Here is a 17,091-nt window from a genome sequence, read left to right on the forward strand (position 1 = left end):
TGTGATTCTGTTTGTATGGTGTAGGCACCCTAATTCAAGTTCACATGCTTATTTGGTAAGCATTCTCACAAGCATCTCTCTACTTCTCAATGCTAATTTCTTTAAACTCCAGAACACTTCTAAAGTTTTTTTCTCATTTCTATGTATGCCTGTGTATATTACATGTTATGACCCACCTGACATGGATGCTGGGAACTGAACTAGGGTCCTCTGAAAGCAACAATCTATCAGCACTGTTTGTAGTCAATGCAGCTCATCATGATAATGGCTGTTGTACCCATAAATTCATAGCACCAGGCCTGCAGGAAACTGGATGGCGGGTGACGGTGGGGCAGTCATAAGGCACCACCCTCCCTGAGGACCTACAGGCAGGTAACAGATGCTGGGTAGAGGAAGGTATATTCTTTAGTGGTGTAGCCACTAGTTACCCTTGATCAAATAAACAACTCTAATTAGATACAGTGGGACACATACCACACAGACAAAAACATGAGGAAACTTGTTGGAAAGTATTTGCTAGGAAATGGAAAAGATGAGGATAATGGAGGGCATATGACCAAAGCAATCTATATATAATACATATAAAATATACTTATTTTAATAAAACTTATTTTTACAAACATTTTAAAACTTAAATTTGGATAAGCACTTTTTAAACTTACAAGACTGTAGGACATACAGTGCTAGAAAACAATCTTGGTCTGTGGCCACCAAAGGTCACAAGGCTCTGTGGTCAATGAGCCTCCAAGTGAATGTGAGCCAGAACAGGCATTCATTCAGGAATTCTGGGAACTGTTAGCTCCAGAGCGTGGATCAAAGGGCCCATTCACTTGCATTCTACCCAACCACATTCCTGATCATGTCTCATGTCAAAGCCTCAGCCACAGAGGCACTGTAGGGTTTGCCAGTCAGTCTATAGAGGCATATGCCCTGACATAATGCCACGCCCCTAATACCAAAACGGAGCTCTTGGGCATGGGATTCCGAGACTTCCTGATGCTCCTCCCACACAACAGTACCCCCTCCTCCTGGAAATCCCTCCAGGGGATTTCTGGTGCTACCCAATTAGTGTCTAGCAGTGAGCTTGTTGTTTCAGGCTCCTAAACCAGAAAAGCACACCAACAAACCAAATTTTGCACTAGTTCCTGGGCCAAGTCACACAGGGGTACAGACTAGCATGACATCAACGATGTTAAATGTGGGCCTAACAATGTGTAATGGAGCCAAGTGACTGGGGCTATAGAGGAGCTGCCTAAGCCTTTGCTGGGAGAGGAAAAGGTGAGGTGGCTGGGAGTTATACTACTGCTTCTGGACTGGGAACTCAGAAGCTTTCAGCACATGTAGTCCTCCAAAAAAGAAACCAGCTTTGTTTACAGCTCATCAATACGTTCCCGCCTCTCTCCTCCCTCTGAATACACACAGCAACACCCATGCCTCCACAAGACCACAACTCCAAATATAATAACCCACATCAGGACTGAAGTTAGTGACCAAGAGCGAGGCACATGTTTTGGACTTACTCTTCATTTCTGAGCCATGGGATGGAGGGCATGTGACTTGCCCTCAGTACCTCAAACAAGAAATCACACAAGGACTACACAGGTGCTACTACACAAGTGCTTCAACAGGAAGCAGTGTCAACCTTGACGGTCCATGCCTTTAATTCCAGCACTTGGGAGGCAGAAGCAGGCTGACCTCTATGTGTTCAAAACCAGTCTAATCTATATAGCAAGTTCCAGCAGAGCTATTTCAAAAACCAAAGAAAAACAAAAATACCCAACACAACACAGAAGTGGTAAACTAGATACAAGGCCCTTAGGTCAGTATGTGGACTTGGCACAATTAACCACACACATCGTAATGAACGGCCTTTGCCCACCCTAGAGCAAACCACTAAAACTGCTATGCCTATCAAGTGATGGGCGATCTGACGCATGGAAAAAGCTACTTATCCTTGTTCTATGGCTACTGCATGGTGGAGGGTCCTGAAGCTCTACAAATATAAAACGTGTGTATCTCTATAAAGCTATGCTGTGGCAAACACATGGAGACCAGAAGACAGCCATAGGTGTTCGCCCTTGTCTTCCACCTGGCCTTAGGTCTTTCTCCTTCACTGACCTGCTTAGGACGACTCTGCCTGACTTGTCTCCTAGTGCACAGGGGTAGCAGTGGCTTGTTCTAGTGGCTCATACATCAATTCTTGCACCACAAGCACTTTACTCACCAAGGCACCTCTCCAGTCATGATGCTTTAGAAATACGTGGAAGACACAATGGCAGCAAAAAAATATTATAAACACAAAGACTACAGAGACTCCAAAGCTCAGCGATCCATTTGTTTCCCTCTCAATCGACTTGGAATTTTACCCTTGTCCCTAGGAGAGTTGCTGTGCACTAGCTATCCTGCATAGGTAACAACGACAGAGCTTTCTAAGCCAGTCTGTGGATGGCAGGGACAAACTGCTTCCATGAAGGTCCAAGAAGTGTTCAGTTTTTAATTAAAAAAAAAAAAAAAAAAAAAAAACACACACACAGCCCAGTCTGGCCTCAAGCTATACAGCCTCGGTGAACATTGAACATTTAATTCTCCTGCCTGCACCTCCCAAGTTCCAGGATCACAGGCATGCATGTATCATGCCTGGCTTCAAGAGGTTTATTAGAGACCAAAGCATGATACAAAATGATGAATGGCATTAAACATATTTTATTAGCTAAGCAGCACTCGATAGTGTGAAACTGTCCTGTGGGACAACTCTGGGTCTTCAGTTCCTAATAGACTTCCTTGAAGGACCTTCAATCCAGAACTAAAACAAGATATTCATTCCATAGACTGTCTTAGAGAGAAACAAACGCCCAGGCTGTGCCTGAGGTCCCAGAGACACTCCTGGAATCGGTGGTGGAAAGAGGTACAATGGCAGGAGTCCAACTGCAGTATCTCTTGCTACTTCTTTCTGCCGCCTCTCTCCTTGAGGGCCAAGTGGATGACAGCACCACTGGCCATGTTGTAGTAAGCCAGGGAGTTGGAATCCTTGATGAAGATGCCCTGGAAGACAGACAAATGTCTTAATGTACACCACCTGTCTGTGACCACATGCAGCCTCACACAACTGAGCTTACTGTGAATATTCTAGACTTCACTATGGAAGCTTAAGGGAAGGTCGGGAGGTCAGTGAAGTATGGAACTTGGGCTTCTTCTAGAACACCTCTTTTTCCTTCCTTCCTTCTTTCCAACTGAAGCAAAGTAAGGAACTTTGTCAACATTTGGTTTAGTTTTCAACTTCCCAAATGTTAGCCATGACCAACTACAAGGCACAGCCGACTTCTCAGGTCAAAAGGCCTTTAGTGATTACCTTTTTCAACACCCTATCTTACACAGGAAGAGAGGAGGCCCCAGAAAACCTGAAGATCCCTTTGCATCTACATAAACAACCAGGCTGCCTAAGATCACATCACTGGGCTGCTCCCCATCCAGCTCCACATACCAAGACCAAGGTTTTAGACCCCAAATTATACTATGCTGTCAGAATCCAGCACTATCAGGTTCATCTGCCCTGGCATTCTAGCTGGATCACTTCTAGGATGTCCACATCCAGGTCTCTCTCCATCATACTTTCTACAGATTGTTTCAGGGATGGTAGAGGAATTGGAACCTAAGGGGTAGGACCCTTGCTTACTTCATACTGTAGTTTCTGTTTCCCCGCAGGCATGCCCGTGGCTTCATGAATCTTCACTTTGATGACAGAGACCTGTGGGATCAAAGAAAGTTCATTCATTCCCTTGTTAAGACCATCTGGAAAATGCTGACTCAACCCACTGACTCCAAAGCACATGTACCAACTGGGGGTGGCAAAACATACCTGGTCTGTGAGTGGGAGAGTGAAGACCAGCCCCTGACCATTCAGCTTCCATTCCGTCTTATCCTGCATGTTGGGTACCTGCACTTTGATGGATACTGGACCCTGCAAAATGCGGTGCTCATTATGTCTGGAAAGCCCCAAGCCAATCAGGAACTATGCTGTGCTAACAGTGGTTCATCCAAACAACAACTCCTGCCCCTCTTACCCCTTTACTGCTGATGCCAGGTGACACTACACAAGGCTTCATTTCTTCTCTATTTTCTAGAGAGGCTTAAAGGTAGGGATCAGGGCTAGCCTAGGTTGACCTCAAACTTCCTGCCTCTAGAGTTCTGAGACTGTAAGTGTATATTATCATACTGTTTCACTCCCATTCCTTAAATATTCCTTAAAATTAAAATTCCAGTGAATTCTGCAATCTCAAGGACCAGCAGGGTAAAGATATGGTCTGTGAAGGACTGGTTTCAAACTCAGCAGACAAGACACCTGAGCTCAATGCTACTTGCCGGTGTCAAAACAGACTGGTGGGAACACGAAAGAGAATAGTCTGAACCTTTGGTAGGTGCTCAAAGAGTAGACAGACATTAGCTAAATTTTGTCTAATTTATGGGCCAAATCTCTTGGGAGCTGGGACTGTCACTGGCTTCTCACCAAAGCCTATCAGCTTTGTCAGAGACCACCAGTGCCAATATGGAATACTTGTTCCAGAATGCCAGCAGAATCCGACCCTAATGAGCACCTTCCCAGAGCTGGGAGAGATGTGAATTTAATAACTGTGCTGAGTGAGACTTCCTACAGCTGGTTTAGTGATCTGTCACCTCATTCCTGTGATAATGTCTTAGCAGCTGCATCTCCACAAGAGTCCACACTACCACAACTACCACTAGCTCCCAGCTGCTGACCTCACATTACAAATATACCCAGAAGCTCTGCATGGCTGACCGACATCCCAGAAACTAACAGCATGGATAGCACATAACCCATGCTGCTGCCGGATCCTGCAGGCACAGGCAGTATCCTGGGTCACAGACCTTGTTCCTGCGCAGGAACTCTTCCTCAGGCATGAGACTGTCCTCGGTCTTTAGTTTCTTGGATGGCGGCTCATCCTCCATAGGAGGTGGGGGGTGTACAGGAGGCATTGGAGCTGGGGCTGGGACTGGAGCCACAGGTGGGGCAGGCACGAAGGCTGCAAGGACACGGACAGTTGCCCAGTGAGGACAGAAGAGGTGAAGAGGCCCGAGGCAGGACTGGGGAGACTGCTGGGGGATTTGGAGGCTTTGCTCCTTAAGAGGTGTGAAGTGCCAAGCCTTGATGAGTCTGCCCGAATTAGGCAGCAGGAAAGGGGAGGCAATGCAAGGTCAGCCATAAACAGTTCTGTCAGGCTTCTGGACCTGTCACAGACCTGACCACCAAATGTAGACACTAGCTATGCCACCTCAGTCTCTTGTCGCTCACAAGAAATGTGGCTCCCAGTTCTCAGTTGAGACTCCCTCTGGGATTGGATACTCAGTGGGAATAGCCATTATTGAGGCCAACCACAGCTTTATGGACTAACCCATGAGATGAGAAAGCAACACTACAGACTGACCTGTTGGCACAATCATGGGAGGTGGGCGGGGCGCCATGATGGGAGGTGCTGCAGGAGGCATAGGTACCACGTTGATCCTGGGTGCGTGGATGATAGGTGGCATAGGGGCAATTACTGAGCCTGGGGGCAGCCTGACCACAGATGCCATGGGTGGGCGAGGCATGACAGGTACTGCAGATACAACAGTGGTACGGACTGGAGGTGGCATCTGAGGGAGGGAGGAGACACAAAAGTCACAGCAAGCCAAGGCTCAGCTTCAGGAACACACCAACTGGTCACTCAGGATGGGGATTGGACAACCTGGACTCTGCTCATCACTGAGACTCAAAGTTTCACCTCAGGCCAATGATAGAAACTTGATGCTGAGAGTTCCAGGTTAATACTTTCTACGTGGGACTTAGTGGTTCAGATTCAACCAGTAATTCATGGCAGACAGTACCATTAAAGAGGCTGACCTTGACCTCATTGACTGAATAGACCAAATGGTTACTCTCCAAGAACCATAAAGCCCACAGTCCTCTACCTCGAATCTGCTTCCCCATTTGCCTCTCAGCTCACTCCCTAATCCAAATCTCCCCTGCAGTAGAAGATCAGGCTACAAGTCTCCACTTAGGGTTTCTCTGTACAGCCCTGGCTGTCCTGGAACTCACTCTGTAGACCAGGCTGGCCTCGAACTCAGAAATCCACCTGCCTCTGCCTCCCAAGTGCTGGGATTAAAGGCATGCGCCACCACCACCCGGTGAGGTTTCCACTCAACTCTGCCCACTGTAGCATCCCAGCCCTACTGTACACCAGTTGCCCTTCCTACACAAGAGCATCATCCCACCCTAAAGACCAAGGTTTCGAACATGTGGTCACAGGGTGGCCTCTGACTCACCGCAGGTGGCCGGGGCACTGATGTAATGGGGGGTGCTGAGCTGGGGATATTGGTGGCTGAAGATGGAGGTGGTGGCTGCTGAGGGATTTCATTGGGCTTGCTAGGGCCAATCTTCTCCTTAGTGTCATCTTCTGGCACCAGGCCCTTGGCTTTATGGATGGCCTCAATCTGCTCCTGGAGGGTGATGTTGGCCTGGGCAGCCTGCTGGGTCCGGGCCATGCTGCCTGAATGGCCATCCCAAGTCACCTGCATAGAAAAGCAAAGACACAGCTTGTCATGAACCCATATGTGGGAGACAGAGGGCAGGAAGGCACTAGGATTCACTGGAAATGCACCTTCTCCTCTGGCTTCTGGATCTCCTCTTCACCAATCTTCTTACCAATGGCTGTCTCTTCTACCCCAAAGATGTCAGTACGTCGCTCAGCCAACTGCTTTAAGCTGCTCTCAATATCCAGACCTTACACAACAAAATAGAAAGGAAGGGAAACTAAGCATGTACCCACCCTCTGAATGTCAGCAGCTTTCTGGGAATGTAGAGCGGAGCTGGATCCACAGCACAGGCCGTGGGCCCCAACATGTCATCATCCTCTAGGTCTGGGGAGGGCCAGAGCAGCAGTAAGCCTAAGACATGGTAGGCAGCACACCCACCTTCCAGTTCACAAAGGCAAGGTCTCTGTGAAGTCCTGGAATTCTCTTAAGCAGACCAGGCTGGCCTCGAACTTACAGAGATCCACCAGCCTCTAGCTCCAGAGTGCTGGGGTTAAAGGTGTGCACCACCTCATCCAGCCCTATCCTGCTGCTTTATACTTGGCCTAACACTAATCAGTGAGTGTCACTCAAGGAGAGAGACTTTAACCACAAGTTCAAAAGAACAAAGAATAAATATTCCTATTGCTAGATCTTGTTTTTGGATACCACAGACAAGTGACATCCCCGTCAGTGCCAGATTTTGGAGGATCCCTCTACAGTGTCCTGGGAAATACATACATCTTCTGTAGTATCATAGGCTACACCTACCTCCCAAACTCTCATTGACTGCAACCATTTTGTGTCCGCATAAAAGAAGCTACAGGCTGGGAGCCTCCATCTCACCTGGTGCATAAACCTCATCATCACTCTGCTTCTCTCGGATGGAGCGGTCCCGCTGCTCCAGCCAGCGGGGGTCAAGAAGCCCAATGCGCATGTGCTCTTGCATTTTGCTGGCAGGAATCTTCTCCCCAGTGATGGGGGATACAAGATACTCATCGGGAGCAGGGGCTGGAGGAAGGGGCTTGGAAGCTAGAGGAAACAGATGTCTAAGTGAGAATACTGGGTTAAGAAAGCGGTGTATTCAGACATCGTTCACGGAAAACATCCACTCATTGCCACTCTTACACTAGGAACCCGAAACTGGAGATAACTACACTCTTTCCCACCATGAAGCCTGTAAATTACAGGTAACCTCAAACTCTCCTAGAAACAGCCCATCTGAAAGGCACACAAGACCAACCAGGACTCTCTTTAACATCACAAGGACTGCGAGGGCAGGACCATACCTTTGGGATCATAGTCCTTTCGCACAATGACTTGGTCTGGTGTTGGGGGCAGAGGTGGAGGCATGGGTGTCTCTGGGGGTGGAGGCACTTTCTGCCCTTCTTCTTCATCGTCTGAACCCTAAAAAGCAAAGCAATGTCACAACTCAGGAGATGAAAGGCCACTTCCCAAAGCTCAAAACCATTGGCAGCTTTCAGGGTGGCAAGGAGCCTTAGTCACTGCCAGCCAATCCACATGCTAAGTCTCCTGGGGCAGCTAAGGTCAGGCGGCAGCAGGCCAAGCTGCTTCCTCACAACATGAATGGGAACATCAGAGACTGCGGTGCTAACACTACTCAGGCATTTCCAGCAGCTGGCACCAGGCACTCCCAAGAGGCCAAGCGCACTTCACATCCAGGGGAGAAATACAGGAGCCAAGCCAGCGCTAAATGGTAGCTGCCCCCAGAGCAATGCTGGGAGAAGGAGAAAGAGTCAATTCCCACAGACACTGGGGCCCTTTCTTCTCGAGCTGTATACAAATTCTTTCAGAGTGGGGAGAGCAGCTTGGCTTAGGATTCTGTGCTACTGGAGGGCCAAGCTGGAAGAGTTAGAAACGTCCGAAAGGGTGTGTAGACTACATTTAGACAAGCTTGGGAACTAGTGATCCTTTAGGCCTAGGTACTAGAAAGGCATCAAAGCACAGGGTGGTAAGATTCCCTAGCAGGGCTGCTGGAGGGTGGCTTGGGACCAGGGACGCTGAGCCAAAGGGAAGGCAATAAACCATACAAGGCTGGCACCGCTCTTGGATGCTTCCCATGACTCAATCTTTGTTTCTGAAACTGGAAAGAAGCAATGTGCTGCCTGGGCTTAAAGAGTTGTAAGGCGTCTCCCGAGTTCCTTTTGAGTGACCTTTTGAGCCTTGGCTCCAGGAAAAAGGTCAAGCTAAAACTACCTAGGAATTTACCTCATCCATGTCCTGTACTTGAGTATCCTGGTCCAGCTGGGAAGGAGTCTCCTCAGCCTTCCCCTGATCTTCCTCATCTGACTCAACCTCCATCTCCACTTCCTCACTCTCCCCGAACTTCTCGTAGCGCTCCTGAATGAGGATCCGAGCTCCCAGTTCCTCTGGTGTTGTTGGGGGTGGAAAGTTTCCTAAAAGGGGTAATCCAGGGTGAAAAGCATCCAGAGTTGGGTATGTTACCATCAAACAGCTTGGAATCCAACACTTGGAAGGCTAAGACACGTGGACTTTCTGTGAGTCTGTCACCAGCCCGGTTTACACATCAAGTCCTAAGACAGCCAGGGCTACATAGAGACCCTGTGTGATGGCTATTCTTCGTTGTCAACTTGACTACATCAGGAATTATCTAAAATCCCAAGCAGTTGAACCTGTGAGGGATTTAGGTATAAAGGCCCAGCCTGATCTGAGCCGTACCTGCTAGGGTGGCCTATGTGAAAGAGCATGGAGGGCTGGAGAGATGGCTCCTATCAGTGGTTGAGGCACTGACTGCTCTTTGGGAGGACCTGAGTTCAATTCCCAGCACCCACATGGTGGCTCACAACCATCTGTAATGGAATCCAATGCCCTCTTCTGGAGTCTGAAGACAGTGACAGCGTACTGACATCAAGTAAATAAATAAATCCGAAAGAAAGAAAGAAAGAAAGAAAGAAAGAAAGAAAGAAAGAAAGAAAGAAAGAAAGAAAGAGAAAGCAAGAAAGCAGAAGGAGGCTTCTGCTTTTCACCCGCCTGCCCACACTCCTGGAGAGTTTACATACCCTGCTGCTGAAGCATTCTTTCCCTAGTTAAGTTTCTTATGAAGACCAGCTGAGGCACCAAGCCTCCTGTCCCTAGATCATGGCCTGTAAGTCCCTCTAATCCTCTTTTTATGTACACAGATTCATTCTCTGAGTTCTGTTCCTTTAGAAAACACTAACATGAGGTGTCTCAAAACAAAACAAAGAGAAGAAAAAAGAAAAGGCCACCCTTATTATGTCTGTGAGCTACCCAGAGGCTGCAGAACTGTCTGACTTCATTACCCACAGAGGATATGAGTCTAACATAGGAATTAGTCGTTAAATTGCATTTAACTTGGGCAAATGAAGCCCTCTGAAATAGAGGGAAACAAATACTAATAAAATCCAGTGGCTGATTCTGCTGCTCCCTGGGACCTTTAGGGTTCTGGCTCCCACCCAGAGGCACTCTCTTGCCAGACCAACCTTGCTCATTGGGTTGAAAATCCACTGTCTCCACCACCACAAAGTCATGCCAATCAATCTGAGCATAGGCTACGCGTTCCTTCTCTTTCTCTTCTTCTTCTTTCTTCCTTTCACGCTCCTGAAATTTGGCCCATTCTACTCGGTAACAAACCTATGGAGACAGGAAACAGCACTTACAATAAGGCTTCCTGGTATTGTTCAGATGGAGATGTACCCCTATGTTCACAAGGGGAACTTCCACCAGAGTTACTGTGCTCGCAGCAGCAAACTTCCTTGCAGTAAATATGCATGAAAACCTAGTAATTGGTACTGTACACCTGGTCACAAGTTAGTGGCTGCTGCCAAGTGCCGCACAGCATCTGCCCTAGGGGAAACCAATCACATCCCCAACCCCTGCCCTTCTTTGTCGAGGTGACCATGTTGTTACAGTGTTCAACGTTTATATCATGATCAGTTCTCAGCAGAGAAACTTTTTACACCCTGTGGCAGTCAACGTAGAGACTCGTGCTGGAGATAAATGACAGTGGTATGCTCAGTGCAACGGGACATTCATATTGCCCCTCCCTAGGTGCAGTGAGCATTTGTACGAGAGAGAATACAAAGTGTGTAAGAGGCGCTGGCAAGATGACTCAGCAGGTAAGATCACTGACTGCTCTTCCAAAGGTCCTGAGTTCAAATCCTAGCAACCACATGGTGGCTCACAACCATCCGTAATGAGATCTGACACCCTCTTCTGGTGCATCTGAAGACAGCTACAGTGTACTTACATAAGACAATAATTAAATCTTAACAAAAAAAAAAAAAAAAAGTGTGTAAGAACCAGAAGATGGGAGCTGTGCAGAAGTTATCTTCTGGACAAGCCACGGCACTCAACCCCAGCTGTGCAGCCGTGGCTACCACACAACACTGAACCCACCAGCCCGTCATCAAAAATGGCACCCCTCCTTGAGGGACTCTGGACTGCTGGCCATTAGGGTTAAGCAGTATCATATTCTTCAGTGGTGTAGTTCCTGATAAGTGGGTCACGCTCTAGTAAGTGTCTCATCCCATGTTTGTGTAAACAACTCCACTCAACTCAGTAGGTCACTCCCTGCCCCCAAAAGATGGCATGAAAGTAGGAGGGGGAGTGGAAGGTACAGGGGGAAATAAAAGAAAATAAAGCGGGAGGGGCAAAAACATCTAAAAATCAGTATTTATATGTATGAAACTGAAAAAGACTTTTTTGCTGGGTGGGGAGGGCTTTGTTTTTTTGAGATAGGCACTCCTTCTATAGCCCTGAGTGGACTTGAACTTGTGAATTTGTGGTTGGACTAGAAGTGAGACGAGACACTACACCTGGCAAACATTTTAAAAAATTTAAAAAGAAAATCTAGCATCTTTAAAAGCAGCCCTAATCTTAGAGTCTTGAGAAACCGCTGTCTCAGTTAAAACCAAGCAACACTAATATGCCTGCCCAACTGTGAAAACCTGGAACTTCAAAAGGAATCTAACAGCCCCTCACGCAGGGATCTGCTTGGGAAAAGGGCTTTCTGCCTAGAGAAGGGAAGAGCAACTAGCTAAAGCTTCAGGAGAGAGCAAAGTAGACAGCACAAGGCTTTTTCTCTCAGCACCCAGGCCTAGGTTCAGGCTGACCATCCCCGCCTGAGATGCTCTGGGGTTTGTTTTAGAGGTTGTTTCTAATTTTGGAATATCTGCATAGACATGATAAATTAGAAACCCCGGGATAGAAGTCATGTCTAAACCTGAACGCCATTACATATAATACGTACATATTGTACTTGATCTCATGCACATGGCCTGAAGATTAATTTTATATGACATTGGTGTACCTGCATTTTGGAAGTGACCCATCACATGAGGTCAGATGTGGAATTTTGCATTTCTGGTGTCATGTAGGTGCTCACAAAGCTTCAGATTCTGGAGTGTTAAAATTTTCAGATTAGGGAAAGTCAACTTGAACTGCTTCAAAGATGGTTTCCAAACAAAAACAAAACCCACACAAAGAGAACCCACTGCATGGTTCCTGGTAATAGAAAATTCTGTGTTTACCTGGTCCAAAACTTCTCGGGGATTTTCAGCCTCTTTCTTGAGCTTTGCAAATAAGCCTTTGGGTGGAATCAGGATCTGGAAGAGGATTAGAGCAACTGTCAATACATCACACAGGGTCTAAGACAAAGAGGCAGCCTTGCCGGCCCATCAAAGGACACAGAGATGAGTACCGGTTCCACCTGTGGGGCTTTATGCAAGTTTCTTAACAATTGGAATATGCTTTTCCTTCTCCAATGTTGATGTTACCACTTAAGAAAGCACCTTTAGAGAAAGCCATTTCCACGACTCCTAGGAAAGTACGTAAGCCACAGGCAGGTTTCCTAGAAGAGGCTGTTAGAGTTGCTTAGGTGACACTGATGTACCGTTATCATTTTGAAAATGAAAAAAAAAGTCCCCCTCTGCTGTCCGTTCGGGACTGCAGCCTCCTCTTCCCTTTCTTCCTAGTATTTCCAGACCCTCTACCCAGAGTAGCCATCTCCATCCAACACACAAACTCCTCACCTGCATTCTACCCACTAAGAATCTCCATCAATCAGACTCCTGTCTTCTCACTACTAGAACCATAAATAATGTCTAACGTGATTTGCCGAGGAATGCAACACTGACTGCCTTTATTCCAACAGCCATTCCAATCCTCCCAGCTTCCACTCACACAGCAGCACAATTTTACCTGGCCCCACCTTGGATCCCTACCCCTAGAATCTATCTGGTAGAACACCTTTCTCCAGTGTCTCTCCAGTGCCAGTCAGTTACGAGTCAATGCCAATAGCCCAAGTCAGAGGAAGAAACAAAAAAGTAACAAACTAGAGATCGGAGAACTTCTACTATGGAAGCAGTTCAAATGGAACCTAAGCCATACTCAGAGCTGATACTGTGGGTTAGAGAAAGCAGCAGCTAGAGCAGTGCCTGTTCTTCAGAGGACTGGGTTTGACTCTCAGCACCCACATGGTGGCTCATAACCATCTGGAACTACAGTCCCAGGAGATCTGATAGTCTCTTTTCACTTCTTCCATGGCCCCACATACAAGTGGCACAGAACAACTAATACACAAAAAATACAAATAGATAGAACATTTAAAAATCCACAACCCCAAGCTGGGCGGTGGTGGCGCACACCTTTAATCCCAGCACCTGGGAGGCAGAGTTCGAAGCCAACCTGGTCTACAAAGTGAGTTCAGGACAGCCAGGGCTATACAGAGAAACCCTGTCTCGAAAAAAACCAAACCAAAACAAACAAACACACAAACAAAACAAAAAATAACTCCCACACCCCCCAAACTGTATACTCAGAGAATCCTGTGGCTTTAGGTTTCTGTCATTGCTTTACTGCTCTACTAGATTCTAGATTTGGTCATTTTCTAAAAACACATCTTAAAATACTTCTAACTTTATTCTTCAGAGAGAGTTCTTATGAGTCCTTTCAACTTAAATCTCTAACACTGCTTCTAAATATTAATAACAGATGTAGACCATTCCACTAAAAAGAAAAACAAGAAAAACGTGCCACTGGTAAACCTACACCAGTTGAGTAGTCTTTGTAACATTTCAAACATTTTATTGTTAAAACAGAAAGTCTCTCAAAGAGCTCAGGCTGGCCTCGAACTCCTAGCACTCCTCAATCTTCATAGAACTTAAGTTAGAAGAGTTAGTTACTATATCCAGCTCTCTGACTAATTTTAAATATTACTGTATCAGACTCCTTTTTTAAAGAGTTTCTGTCTGTAGGCAAGGCTGTCCTAGAACTTACTATGCAGCACAGACTAGCCTTGGACTCAGTCATCCTCCCTCCTCCTGAGTGCTGGGATTTCACCATTCAGGAGGTAGAGGCAGGCAGACACATCTTTGTGAGTTCAAGGTCAGCCTGGTCTACATAGTGAGTTTCAAATGAAACCACACTATATGAGGAGACCCAGTCATTTGACAAACAAACAACAAAAAGTGCTAAGACTAAAGATGTGCCCCACCACGACTGGCTTGCCATGTTGATTCCTGATTGCAGCAGTGCAACCCGAGCTTGAGGCCAGCCTAGACTACCAAAATAGTCCAGGACAGCCAGAGCTGTTACACAAAGAAAATCCTGACTCAAACAAAACAAACAAAAAGATTTAGAGCCAACGAGATGGTTCATAGGGTAAAAGCACTTGTTATGGAAGCCTGAGAGAACTGAAAGCTGTTTTCTGATGCCAAGCGAGCTCCATGGCAGGGCACAAAAGCACCTACACACTTGCACTTTCTCTCACACACATACACAAATATAAAAAAAACCTTTTAAATCAAAACTTTACATTAAACTGGGATTCATATGTCACACAAAGCAAATGTCCTTGTTGTCAGAGAGGGTGCTGCATGCCCAGTGGTGAGATACTATGCTTACTACCCCATTCCCAAACCCAGCACCTTGGTATACTGCTCCACCAGCTTTGTGAAGTAGTTGAAGAGGCTGTGCTGGGGTCGGAGGAAATCAAACTGGTAGTTGCGCTGCTCTTTCTGCATCAGCTGGGTCAGAAACTGACGCCCATTCCTGGCCACAAACTGAGCTGTCAGCTTCACCACATCCAGGTCGAAGGCTGAGATGGAGGGAGGATCAGCGATGAACTCAAACTCAGGAGGGGGCTCCTTCGGTACTATGGTCTCTTGGATCACCTGGGCCTGGACCTAAGATGGAGATTATAGAACAAGAACAGAACTGGAGTAAACTAACTCTGAAGCAGAATAGCCAGACTCTAACTGAGAACATCACCAGAACTTGCTAGAAGATTGGTATCAGTGTCTCACCCAACTGGGCCTCAACTCCCTAATCTGCTTCAAGTGAGACAGTCTACATCTCTGCTCTAGTCCTGACATCAGAGGCTTAAAGAGGTGGCAAATATATAAAGGAAATCAGATGTAAAATATGACTTAAGAGGCTGGAAATACAGTAAGGCCCATGTGTGTAGTGATTCCTACTGCAAAAAAAAAAAAAAAAAAAAAAAAAAAAAATCAATGACTTCCAAAAGAAGCAGGAAACTGAACAGGTCCTGTGAGTACCTTTTACACACGAGGAAAGCCACATCAGCCTAAAGCCCACAGCAGCAATTGTTGCAATGCAAGGCTTCAAACATGACTTCAACTTTTACTTCTCACAGCCAAATAAAAGGTTGCCTTTTCCACAGAAGTCTGAGAAAGGTGCAAAATGATGAGACCAGGCCAGCTCTACCCAGCAGACAAAATGCACTGGTCCTCTGTCATCACCAACACTCTTGACTGTCAACACTCCTGGGCTCCAGCACCAACTGGGTATCGGAGCAGCCCCAACAGAAGGGAAGGAATGGCACAAGGCTACATCACCTCCTTCAGCTCAGCTGGGCCAAAAGGTTGCTCCTACACTACAATTAAATTAACCCTCACTCCTTGGGTCAATAAATCATAAGCCTTGGTTAAACAGCTGTTCTGCTGGGCTCTTCACAATCTTTTTTTTTTCTTTTTTTTTTGGTTTTTCGAGACAGGGTTTCTCTGTATAGCCCTGGCTGTCCTGGAACTCGCTTTGTAGACCAGGCTGGCCTCGAACTCAGAAATCCACCTGCCTCTGCCTCCCGAGGCTCTTCACAATCTGAGCCTGGAGGACAGGGCTTCACCAACCAGTGTTCAGAAGTTTCTGGAAGCTGACGAAAACTTTACTTCTGCCTATGGTGGTTGTGACCGTGCACAGCAGAGATAATTATGCCCACCCACTCTGCCTGTTCTTACTTCCTCCCTAACCCACAAAGCGGGGCTGGACTCCAAACCTTCTGGGGCAGCTGCTGCTGTGTGGCTTGCTGCTGCTGCTGCATAACCTTGGGAATAGCAGCTGAGGGTTCCTGAGCCTTTCCCTCCTTGAACTCGCTGACCTTGTGGCGGTAGTAGGCATGGTAAGGATCATTGGGATTTAAGAAATTGAACTTGGGGTTGTTGATCTCATTCTGTCGAATCCTAGCTTCAAATTCAGGCCCATTTCTGTGAAAAATTAAAATAAGATAAACAACACACCAATGAATGAATTCTACAACCTCTGTGACTACTCAGACCCAAATCTCCTTTTATTTCAACATCTGCGTCACCACCCACTCAGCAGAGCAGTCCACACCTCAGGATAGGAGAGCTGCTCTGGAGCATGGAGGAATCAGTCGGTGCCACCGAACAGCGTGGGCCTGGCTGCTTCCACCACAGCCATTCCTTAGCTCCCCTGCCACTTCTGATTCCCACAATCAGCTGAGCAGCTGCTTAGTTCTTGTAATAAAACACTTATTCTTTGGCTAAGAATGCAGCATAATTGTAGAGTGCGTATCTAAGGTCAACAAGGCCCTGGATTGGGTACCAAGCTCCATAAAAACAAAAAGGAAAAAAACCTCGAACAGCTAGTAAGTATTAATGCCTTGCCCAAATACTGCCTAAAGCAACTTCATTTATTACTGGGAGGTTCACGAAGGAAAAATTGCTCTGCAAGGTTTATGTCTTTTGTATATATACTAGATAAGGCCACAGTGTGGTGGCTGAGTGCATAAAGGTCCTTGCTGACACGATGGACACTCTGAGTTTTCCTGGTTCCAGTTGGTAAAAGGGCGAACTGACTCTCATCAAGTTGTATTCTGTGTGGTGCACGTGTATGTGTGCGTTCATGCCATGCATACGTACCGGTATACCCACACTAAAGAAATGCCCTACTCCAGAGTCCCAGTAGATGTAACTCAAGAGGCCATAGTCTTTTCTTGTATTTGCTGAGATACAGTCTCACAAGTCCAGGCTCAGTACTGGCCCTGCCAGGATTTGCCTGCCTTTACTTCTAGGTGCAGTTAAGTGTGCTACCAAACCTAGTTCCAAGTACCACACTTGTTAAAAATGCACATAAGTCTTAAAAAGACACAAGATACCTTCAAGTTTCTTTTTCTTTTCTTTTCTTTTCTTTTCTTTTCTTTTCTTTTCTTTTCTTTTCTTTCTTTCTTTCTTTCTTTCTTTCTTTCTTTCTTTCTTGTTTTTCAAG

At 46.5% G+C, this 17,091-nt stretch overlaps 1 protein-coding gene across 1 annotated transcript in view; it reads right to left on the minus strand.

Annotated features, from left to right (window-relative positions):
• Nucleotides 1-2,527: 2,527 nt before the first annotated feature.
• Sf3a1 (splicing factor 3a subunit 1) overlaps nucleotides 2,528-17,091 on the minus strand; it is a 20,063-nt gene continuing 5,499 nt past the window's right edge. Inside the window, exons 3-16 of the mRNA XM_021210659.2 lie at nucleotides 15,860-16,067; nucleotides 14,493-14,750; nucleotides 12,096-12,170; nucleotides 10,047-10,197; nucleotides 8,794-8,981; nucleotides 7,854-7,971; nucleotides 7,411-7,596; nucleotides 6,654-6,775; nucleotides 6,319-6,564; nucleotides 5,442-5,649; nucleotides 4,885-5,039; nucleotides 3,857-3,958; nucleotides 3,674-3,745; nucleotides 2,528-3,042 (exon numbers count right to left, since the gene is read on the minus strand). Of these exons, the coding sequence (XP_021066318.1) occupies nucleotides 2,941-3,042; nucleotides 3,674-3,745; nucleotides 3,857-3,958; nucleotides 4,885-5,039; nucleotides 5,442-5,649; nucleotides 6,319-6,564; nucleotides 6,654-6,775; nucleotides 7,411-7,596; nucleotides 7,854-7,971; nucleotides 8,794-8,981; nucleotides 10,047-10,197; nucleotides 12,096-12,170; nucleotides 14,493-14,750; nucleotides 15,860-16,067 (2,191 nt within the window). The 3' untranslated portion in view covers nucleotides 2,528-2,940. The remainder of the gene's footprint in view (nucleotides 3,043-3,673; nucleotides 3,746-3,856; nucleotides 3,959-4,884; nucleotides 5,040-5,441; nucleotides 5,650-6,318; nucleotides 6,565-6,653; nucleotides 6,776-7,410; nucleotides 7,597-7,853; nucleotides 7,972-8,793; nucleotides 8,982-10,046; nucleotides 10,198-12,095; nucleotides 12,171-14,492; nucleotides 14,751-15,859; nucleotides 16,068-17,091) is intronic.

This window comes from Mus pahari, chromosome 13, assembly GCF_900095145.1.
Source record: "Mus pahari chromosome 13, PAHARI_EIJ_v1.1, whole genome shotgun sequence".
Classification (NCBI taxonomy): domain Eukaryota; kingdom Metazoa; phylum Chordata; class Mammalia; order Rodentia; family Muridae; genus Mus; species Mus pahari.